Genomic DNA, 11,077 nt, shown 5'->3' with positions numbered 1-11,077 from the left:
GATCTTGCAATCTGTACATGGGCAGTTTGGAGAGAAAAGAAGAATTTTCTTCATAGTGATTAGAAGAAACCGATAGCAGAGAATGTTTCCTGGAGGGTTGGATGACTGAACTAGGTGGGAGGATAGTGCACTAACCCGATGACCTTGTTAGTTTTCCGCACAGTTGTTGATTTTACATTACTCTAAAGATTTTCATGACTTTTGGAATGTGGTTTTGAAAAAGATTGATGGCGTTTATGCAACTTTTGAAAAAATTTTAGTTTTAGGTTTGGTTTGAAGTTTACGATTTTATGATTTTACTGCAATTATAAGTTTTGAATAAAATAAATGTTGAGTTTATTTTAATAGTGCAAAGAGTATATATGTGTGTGTGTGTTCGGCCGAAACCTAAGGATATTTTTTTAAAAAAAATAATTTCTAATATATTTTAAAGAAAACAAGTTAAAGACGTTTCAGAAGGTCAGTCTAAACTGCAACCACAGAGCATACTCAGAATTTTAAGAAATTTTAAATCAAGGCCCTGATACCACTTGTTGGTCCCAAGTACGGCATCTTGAGATAATAATATGAAAACAAAATATAAAACTGGACACTGAGATTTATGCGAAAATCCCTAAAAATTATTAAGGCAAAACCTACGAGCAAAATGAAAAGAATTTCACTATAATATTTTATGGTGTACAACCACTTACTATATTTTCAAATAGAACACGCACTCTCTTAAAACAGGATAACAAACACTTCAGAAATATTATAGAACTAAGAACTCAAATTCTATGAGATGAAAGAAAAAAACTGATAATTAGATACTTTGAAATGATGGAGCTCCATCATTCATGTGAAACTGCGTTTTTTTTCCTTCGTCAATTTATTGTCAACTGTCATCAATACTTTCTGTCACCATTCACCTATCACCTGCCATCAACTGCCGACAAAGTTGAGCGATGGTGCTGCTCGATTCCCTAAATTGGGCTATCTCAATGGAGTTGCATCATGCGGTATTTGAGACAGATGTCAAATATGTGATTGATGCTATCGAGTCAAATCTGATGGATTGTGGTGAGTTAGGATCAATTATTGTTGCATGTTACTCTCTTTTTCACATGAACTTACCTATAAAGTTTGATTTGTTTGACAACAAGAGAACATGATTGCTCACACTTGCGTCCAACTTATCTCGGCGTCCATGATAAAATGAAGTACATTATTTAGATTTTCTGATTGTGAGGGAGAGTAGCAGCCTTGGCAACCCCACATATTCCCCTTCCCTTCATCACTTGCACACTCAAATCCCACAAGTATAACACATTCAGAGACATTTATATTGCAATAATGAATAATACAAACTTATTTTACGTAAATACACAAGACAAAACCATAACCAAGATTAACCGATCAGGCCTAACAAAGATGCCAGCTTCATTAACAAATGCTTGAATAAAAACTTGAACACCTACAGATATCAGCAAATGATCACCCTCACACTTATCCTATAATAATTTGGCTTCAGTGTCACCACCAAAAAAATGAAAATATGCAAAACCAGATATTCATAACAAGACAGAAAAGCACCATCCAAAGCATTGTTCCCGATAGGAAGGGAGGGGGAGAGAGGCTAACTGAGATGAGAAACATCGACGTCATCTGGAATCCTGAACGTGTCTGCTGCCCCGAATTTTCTCCATTCATCTCCAACAGAGTCGTCTTCGTTGTCACTATCCCTTTCATCAGCATCTTGGGGAATAGAAGATGATGGGTCCATAATACATCTGGATCTACAATCGTGTGTAGCAAGCATCTTAACTTGGCCAAGATGAGAAATTTCTACAATTATTGTGTCATCATCAAATGGAAGAGGATGCTTCCATGGTTCCCCATCAATCCTCATGTATGTGTGGTCAGCTGCACCCTTATGGAACTCAAAGCGGATACGGTGTGCCTACACAAGAAAAAGCGAGACATTAACCACATGATTCAACCGAAATACCAAGTGACTTATAACGACTGCAATAACTCTTTGCAGCCGTGATTCCATTATTTGGATAGCCATGTAACTGAAGATAGCTGATGCAACCGATTTATTGATATCAGGCGGGGTCGAAATGAAGGGCATTCTTGTCATTTGACCATTTATGCAACTCACAGTTATGGAGCACTGTAAACTTGTAGTTACTGCAAGACTCTAAAATATAATAATGAGATCTTGAATCAATGCTCCGACAAGTTCCTCAAAATGTATTCAATCGAATAACAAACTCAGATCCCGGAATTTAGATCTTGACCTGCCTTGTTAAACCAATCCAACGATTATATGATAATCAAAAACAGAATTTCATCAAGGTTTTAAATTTGTTTGAACGCCATTTTTTCTAATTATTGTAATGATAAGTCCAAATACTAAAAGAATTTTGATGTCTACGTGAAAAATAATTGATAAATTCCAATAATTCGTAGACAGACTCTTGTCAATGTATTGTTGAGGTTCTCATCACGTAGCCCCTTAGAAACCAATTGAAATTCACTTTGTTACCATATGACACTCTGGATTTTGTTGATTTCACATTTTCTATGTCAATTCTTGTCATAAAGCCAATTACAAAAATTATCATTTGCGAAGAATCACATTATTTAATTTACAACCCTATAAATTAAGTACTTGATAAATAATCAAGTCGAACCTGTGCTAGACGTGTCCCATGTCCGTTTGGAGCAAGTAGAACAAGTCCATGCCAAGCATCTCTAAAGCCAACAATCTCGATAAGGCCATCGTCTACGTAAGGGGCAGTCAAGTCTCTCTGTATGTCAAGATGAAACAGAATAAAAGTCAACAACTACATAGTTCCAGAAGTTGACATCTCCCATCTTTCCAAAGAGCAAGAACAGAGATAAGGAACATGCATCTGGAGACTACTGACATCACATCGTTTGTTAATATTTGGAGTTCCCCAAGGGTTTAGTCCACCAGAAAAACTCGGCAAGTTAAGACATACAATTGACCTGATGCTGCATGGTTAGACAAGAGATTAAAGTATCAGAAGCACAAAACACTGTATGTTCCATTATCATTATTTCGAGAAGCAGGAATCTGACCAAAAAAACGATTTAACAAAAAAATAGGATGCTTCAATCCTAGTCTAAGATGTGAAAAATTAAGAGAACATGTGATAGTACTTGAATTTATGGATAAATTATATTTTAACAGGAAATATTAAAATCAACACATACAGCTGGATACTACCCTCCTTCAATCTTAGAAACTGTCGATTCTTGTAATGCTTTCTTCAAATAATATACAGCACAAAATTTCAACTTCAAATAGGCAACGGATTCAAGAGTATGAGCTCCATCTGGAATGACAGAATTAGGCATATTAAATAATTATCGTACCTATGAGGAATGTGGAGGTCTTGCCAATCACCATGTCTTTTCACGACCTTCAGCTTGCAAAGTTGGGCTATATTCCTGTGTCACAATTATCATTAGTTCCTGCCAAACCAAAAAACTATAGGTAAAACGAGAGACACGATTACATTATTATGGGACATTAACATAACAAATAACTATAGATCTCACTGTTTGTGAACTTAAAGTTTTGAGACAAGAAACAACCTCCAGGCATTCCTATGCGACAGATGGCATGTAGTTCTTTTTGACAAATAACTAAAAATTTAATAAGGTCGGTATTAATTTTGATTATGTGGCATAAATTTTCATTACTATCTCAGCCCATCAAACGTCAGAAATCTGATTCATATTCTAGTCGCATGCGCCACTGAATTTCTCATACTCATGAGAAAACAGAAAAAGATTGGCCAAAAGGAACAAATAAGTTGAATATGAAAAGATAGAAATAGTGTAATTACAAGTTATTATAATTACATATGAAATTCATAATCCACAACCGAAAACGAAGAAACTGGCTAGAAAAGATATTAAATAAGTTACAGATTAAGAAAATTGTTGATCACGTGGCTCAGGGTATGAACAAAAACTTAAAAAAATAAACAATAACGTCATGAAATGTTTTAAAGCATCAGCATTTTAGTGTCGTAAGACAATTCACCTGAAGCTTTATGGTTTAGCAATCAAATAAAATTAAGCTCACGTACATTATGTAGAAATGTCAAATAACTTAGTAGTCACATACTGGTACAGACAATTTTACGACTGAGATTTATCATAAGTTGAGTTTCCTTTAGTAATGTAGACGAATTATATGCAACTCCAAAGTCACTCATTTATTAAAAAATAGCCATTCGACCTTTTTATAATTTTAAATTAAGCAAAAATTATATTGAGCAATGCTTACAATCTCACCTAGAAGAAGGGCGAGCAATAGGAGCCAGAAACCATCCCTGTGAGCATCCAATCTTTGCATATGTACTCTAAGACACAATAGAAGAGCATCACTGTTTATAACAAAGATTAATACCAGTTGAATGCATATCTTGTTCCTGACTCTATGACAATTATAAACGAAAAGCTATCAAGAAAATTCTGCCAAAGCAGCACTGAAGGCTAGCATATCATACACCCCAACTTTGAGGGCGTGAGAGCTGCGCGATTTACTGACAGAAAAACAATAGAAGCATATTTTACAGAAAATGTATGACATGCCCAAGAACCACTAAATTTCCAGCACAACTATGAGATCGTTATCTCTAAAAGCAATACCTACAGGAAAAAGATTATTTTATTCTTAGATCAAGTAATATCGATTTCAAGATTCAGTACATACTCAGGTGATAGGCACAAATGAGTCTAAATCCACTCTACATTGTCGTTTATGAAAAACCCTCAACATTGTTCTATTGACTGAAGATCTACCGATGGCATGCCAGACTTGCAAACTTTTGATTAAAGGTGAGAACTAAAAGAATATTTTATTAACTCAAAACAGATTGTGATATTATCTAAGGCTTTCATACTAATATGCCTGCTGTATACGCAGTGATATTTCTGAAGTCAATTATTAACAATACTTACATCCTGAGAAATAAATTTAGTCAACTGTGAAATCTCATTTTGATGGAATGTTCGATTTATCTCCATATCTTATAGACTCAGAACAAATCCATTCCACTTTCAAAGTAGACAACTTGTCTTCAATAAAAAAATTATGATAGTGCGATCATTTGTAGTGATGGAAATTACAATGTGTGTACATTATATTTATATAATACCTGATTACGTAGCTGGTTTTTGAATTTTTCAGGATGCAGCTTTCTCTCTGTGTGGAATGAATAAGACACTTGTGCGTCCATTCCTAGTCACAAAAAAATAGAATTGTGAACCAAAAATTCATGCAAACGTGTACAATGCTTGCAGCAACCCACTACTTGCACATTTGTGACTGCTGTGATTTATCAAAATTTTTACTTTTGATCTCTGGTCAGTTAATTATCTAAAAGTATAAATATTTTGTTGGAATTCTTCAAAATAGTTCCATTTAAATCAACACATAGAGCAGAAATAACAAGCATGGTTTATTAATAAGGTGTTGCTTCGGTAATCGAGAACCATACTCACCCATGCTGAAGTAATTCCAAAATCCACCACGGAATGTATTACAACCTTCCTGAAATATTCACAAATGTAAACAGTGAGATAAGAGAAGCAGTCTTTTTCAAGGTTTAAAGTCGGACTTATCAGATTCTACTTAAAGACGAAATTAAGACACTAATTCTTTATTGCATAAGTCAAATAGATGGTTTATACATTAACAAATAAAAGCAACTTAGCCTGATTTCCTCCATGTTATTGTAATCTTACTTATCAACTTCTTTTTTTGGTTGAGGACAAAATGCTCTCCAGATTACGATAGATGATAAGAAAACCGGACAGGCGTAGTTGTAACAAACCGATTTAAACTGTTTATGTTCTCGAGGTTGCTAATACTCAATATCAGATGCTTCCTAAGGTGCATAGAAAATTACAACACTACAGTGAGATGGAATGATCAAGAAAAGATCTGCTGATATCTTTCTTACCACATTGAGATCATCTGATGAAGAAACCTTGTGAAATGCATGCAATGAATGTGGCAACTCCAAAGGGGCAATTGGATCACATGAGCCTTCTTTTGGTGCACTCATCCGCATTAGAATATGCCAACTGGAAGACCATGACAAGCCAACTGTCTCAGGGAGATATATAGAATCTGTAAATTTACTTTAAACCAGTATTTATTTTTAACACCATGAATATAAAATCTGTAAATGTACTTTAAACCAGTATTGATTTTTAACACCATGAATCATTATTGAAGTCCGAGGCTGTGAAAAACAATGATTGAAGACATACTGTAATTATTAACAGAACATGAGCAAAACATTTTTGCATAGATTCTTATATAGTTATTTGCTACAATTACCATAAATCGCAAACTCCAAAGCTCTGTGTTAAGAAAAGAGAGAGAGAGCACATTTCTAAAAGTTGACTGTCCTACCAATTTTGGTACATCATTTGTAGGAAGGAGTGCATTAAATATTCATCTATGATTATGCATGACCATAAAGGTGAATGAAAGTTACCTATCGATCTTCATTTCTCTTGCTTTCCGCACTTGATCCAAGAATGAGAGCACAGAATTACGATGTGTTCCGGGATTTTTCTTACCCTGTAAACAAAAGGCTCAGACAAAAAGTTGAACAGAAGACTGCAAAGACGTTAAAATGACAACATGCATTTCTGCCCAGAGAAGTGACTGTCACATTGACTGAGCTCATCGTGATAATATACATTCAACATTCGGTTTTATGGTCCCACGTCATGGATTACCAGAAGGCTGTCTATTGTGAATTTGAGGCTAGTTAGAAGAGAACCTCTCGATCTCTTGGGTTTGAGGCTTGAGTATCAGATCTCTTAACACAAGATTGTGAATAATTCTTTTTTGATATTCTTTATTGATTCAATCTACCAATATAAAGGAGAATACAATGATTTAAAATAAAGATAACCATATTCTAACCTAAAATAAAAAGATCATCATATCCTAAAAGATAACCATATCCTAACTTACAATCTGTTTGGAGTTATCTCATTTATTCAAACTAAATTAAAATAAAAGATAATTATTAAACTAAAAATATCAACCAACAAAATTCAATAAAAGATAATAGTAAGATCCTGATTTAATAACAGTATCTAAATCATAGATTTGAAATTTCCATCTTGTTGAAGTGGGTTATCATGTGTAAGACACATGACAATACTCCCCTCTTAAAGATCATGGTTGTCCTCAACCATGAGGATAGGTACTTGTTCATCACAATTTCAGCATCTTCACTAGAAGTCACTTTGATCTCTTCAAGTTGTTAGAGCGTTTCAAGTATTAAGATTAGATGGCGTTGGTTCTTAAATTCCTTCGGCTGTAACTCAAGCCGATCTTGTTCCTGATTGAGGAACCATGGTTCACCATCACCCTAAAGGTGGAAAGAGGCCGACCATTCCTTGTCTTTCCCCGATGCTCGTTGGTATTGAAATGACTTTTCACATCAACTAAGCCATCCCAACAAATCTGCTTTGCTATTGTACTGCGAAAATCTAGCTTCGTATTTTGAGGTACATAGAATAAGTCATCATGTTGTCTAGTTACCCTTCGGAATTCTGGTCGATGGTGCCTCATTGATTGCTATTGTTTCTGCCCTGATCTCGTGCTCACATGGTTGACGAACATTTAGATATCTTCTCCAACTGATCATAAAGAGGTTGTTGTCATTTCTTGGCAGCCGCCATGTCTTCTTGATAACTCTTCGTAAAGGCTTCGAATTGTTGCTCGAATGCCTTGAAATTCCCTATGACGACAAGCTCTGATACAAATTTGTTATGGTCTCACGTTTGGATCCTGCCAAGAGACTGTCTATTGTGAATTTGAGCCACGTTAGGATAGAACCTTTCGATCTTCTTGGGTTTGAGGTTCGTTGGGAGAGAACCTCAAATCTCGTAACACAAGATTTTGAATAATTGTTTTTTGATATTCTTTATTGATTCAATCCACCAATATATAGTAGTGTACAATGAACTAAAATAAAGATAATCATATCCTAACTTAAAATAAAAGGATCACTATATCCTAAAAGATAATCATATCCTAACTTAAAATCATTTGAGAATTATCTTATTTGTTCAAACTAAACTAGAACAAAAGATAATTATTAATTCAAAGGTATCAACCAGCAGAATTCAATAAAAGATAATAGTAAGATCGTAATTCAATAGTAACATCTCAATCATAGCTTTGAAATTTTCATCTAGCTGCAATGGCTTAGTGTAAGACACATGACACATTCACACTCAAACATTTTGGAATTAGCCAGTGCCAGAGTATTTTGACTGAATTTGCTACCAAACTAGGCTTATTATGTAAAAAAACTATAGCCTCAGGAGCTATAAACCTATTCACGAGGAAGTTTCAGTTGTTGGTTCTAGTTTCAGTTGTTGGTTCTAGTTTTGAAGATTACATGTCAAATTAGAAAATGTTGTTAAAGTCGATGGCAATGAATTTGAGTATTCGGCATCGTGAAACAGAGTTAAAAATGATAAGCATATCCACGAAGGCATTAGCTGGTATTGCTTCAAAAGGTGAAGTATTTTCATACCCATCCGAATGCAAATGGAATATTATTTCCAGTTCCCAAAGGCACAGTAGCTATAGGTGGCGGCTGAGTCAATTTTAGATCAGAAACCACTCCAAGAAGCCAGCCAGCTGTACCATCTCCCCCGGCAACCTACAAGTTACAGATTATCAATGCTTTGCGAAAAAAGAGATGAAGGTAACAACCATAAAAAGTAAAGATCAACATGCACACAATCTTCTGTAACGAAACTCACTATTATTTTTAACTTCTTCTCAAGTTCAAAAGCAAATTCATCACCATTAAGCTTGAGCTTTTCCAGGTTGATAAAAAGCCTATTCAGAACATTGTTGGGAGATTCTTCTCCTAGATCAAACACCTGGAAGTTGAACAAAAGAGGACCGTAAAAGTTGTTTATATCATGGTAAACAAACAGAATAATCCTACAAAGCACAGTACATTAATGACAGCATGTTGCAACTGCACCCCTTGGTTAATATTACCAAATATTTGACTATTCTGCTTATGAGCTATATTTTTTTCTTTATTGGTCCATGCCACAAGAATCAAAGATTCTAGTTACTTCTAGATAGTTGATTCCTCCACTACCAAAAATTTATTCTTGAAAAAAAGTAAACACTAATAAGCAAAGCTAATTTTACCTGGTTTTTATTAAGTATGGTTCGGTAAGTAACGAGAAGATCTCCACCAAGCTGACCACCACTTTTGGAATTGATAAATACCAAAACAGGGCACTCAGGTACATTAGGTAAACACTCAGCTTCCGAGTCAGACACAAGTATATAGCTAGGGATATAAAACTCCTTCACAAATTTCTCTGAATCAAGATCAGCACTTTCCATTGTTAATTACAAGTCAGCAGCTGCAGAAGAAAAAATTCAAAAGTACATGTAATTCCTTTTATGTAAATAGCATAACATTCCTGTTTTCGTGCAGTAAAATTCGATGAAGCACTAGATCAAACAAAAAGCAAAAGACCAAAATCATTACTTTTGATCACAAAGGACATTATCCCGGGATCAATTTGGTTGTAATACCCCCTAGCTAATAAAGTTCAATTTAGGCTCTGCGACTTGCTTTATTTTACTTTGGCATTAAACATAGAAATATTTCTCCGTCATCAGTCATCTAAGTCAAACTCTGGTTCCTTCCCAACTATTATGATCATACAATGTCCTCATATAATGTCCTCAATATGATCATTTACTCGGATGGTTAAGGGGTTGTAATCCCAGCTTTGAGTGTGTCACACAAGGCTTGTCCAGTATGATGTATCCGATAAACGTGATTTGCACGCTACTAAGTTAATCCGTTTACTCAAAATAGCGGTTTTGGGTTCCCAATGTTAAAAAAATATATATATGTAGCTCAAACATGAAGAAAAATTTGTGACTCAGAATCGACATGATTTAAATCTTTTTTGCAGAATCTTACGTAGTTACAAAATATCAAAGGCTCCTATATTGACCCTTACCTTATAACACGTTCAAAAAGCCTAATACAGGCATTTAGACAAACACTGATCGCCATGTAACAAATCACTCGTGTTCCAAAAAAAGCAATCGAACTCGATGATGTCTTGTAGAGATTGTGAACTCTTTTTGGATTCTACATAATGTTACAACAATTAGAGGGACTTAAATTTCGATCTGAACAACGCAAATACAAACAGAACAATGTGATCACGCATAAATAAAGTTATTGAAGATGAAGAAAAACCCAGATGGAATTTCACCAGAATTTACAAAGAAATTACGAATTCGCACATGAAAACAAGATAATGGAGGCTGCTTTAGAGAGATCACAAATGAATCTTCAACAAAATTCGGAACGTGAAATGGCGATGGGAGATTGACAAAGAGACAGCAAGCACGTAGGCGGAGATGTAGAGCTAAAACGCGATTATATATNGATATCGTAGACCATGAGGGACAATAACTCGATACATTGATTGGTGAATGTTAGTAAATTCAGTTCAATTAAGTTTATGATATCGTCAACGCGATTTTAGTTATGAATGATAATTTTATACACAAAACAAGAGAATGTTTGATATCACTTTGAAAGATGTTTGATCAAATATGTTTCAGAAGATTATTTTAAAAAATATTATCAGTTTTTTTGTTTTTTGTTTTTTAAATTAAACATTTTTTGTTTACTGTAAATCATAATATGAAACAATTTTTTGAGTTAGATAAATTATTATCTTTTTTTAGGGAAAATATATTAGTATCTTAGTAACTAACTGGTGTTATACTTATTTCTATGTTTGTGTATAATACTAGATATTTATGTGTTCCCAATCTTTGAACTAGGGTAGGCAGTATCGGTCCCTGTTTAACAAACATTGAATTGTCTCACATTTTAATAATTAATTATAAATAATAAGTTTCCCCGGATGATACTAAATATAAATATTTAATATTCACTAATATTTTATTACAACGTCTAACAGATCAATTTTGTGATACGGATCTTTT

The 11,077-nt window shown here is 34.4% G+C and overlaps 1 protein-coding gene across 6 annotated transcripts; it reads right to left on the bottom strand.

Moving 5' to 3' along the window:
• Window positions 1-1,418: 1,418 nt before the first annotated feature.
• On the bottom strand, window positions 1,419-10,494 carry LOC140976734 (diacylglycerol kinase 5-like). Of its 6 annotated transcripts, none has more exons than XM_073441010.1 (14): window positions 10,333-10,494; window positions 10,072-10,205; window positions 9,239-9,459; window positions 8,833-8,955; window positions 8,601-8,729; window positions 6,534-6,619; window positions 5,991-6,171; window positions 5,530-5,578; window positions 5,184-5,266; window positions 4,318-4,385; window positions 3,388-3,462; window positions 2,916-3,003; window positions 2,679-2,795; window positions 1,419-1,939 (listed from the first exon to the last, which is right to left on the bottom strand). In XM_073441010.1, the coding sequence occupies exons 3-14, from the start codon at window positions 9,437-9,439 to the stop codon at window positions 1,616-1,618; spliced, it is 1,524 nt and encodes a 507-aa protein (XP_073297111.1). In that variant the 5' UTR covers window positions 9,440-9,459; window positions 10,072-10,205; window positions 10,333-10,494; the 3' UTR covers window positions 1,419-1,615. The 6 variants fall into 6 exon arrangements, with proteins under 6 accessions (XP_073297111.1, XP_073297116.1, XP_073297114.1 ...); XM_073441015.1 differs by having other exon boundaries at window positions 5,991-6,114; XM_073441013.1 differs by having other exon boundaries at window positions 10,364-10,494.
• Window positions 10,495-11,077: the final 583 nt, after the last annotated feature.

This window comes from Primulina huaijiensis, chromosome 5 (assembly GCF_012295235.1).
Source record: "Primulina huaijiensis isolate GDHJ02 chromosome 5, ASM1229523v2, whole genome shotgun sequence".
In the NCBI taxonomy this organism is placed as follows: Eukaryota; Viridiplantae; Streptophyta; class Magnoliopsida; order Lamiales; family Gesneriaceae; genus Primulina; species Primulina huaijiensis.
This window is presented reverse-complemented; position numbering and strand designations above follow the sequence as displayed.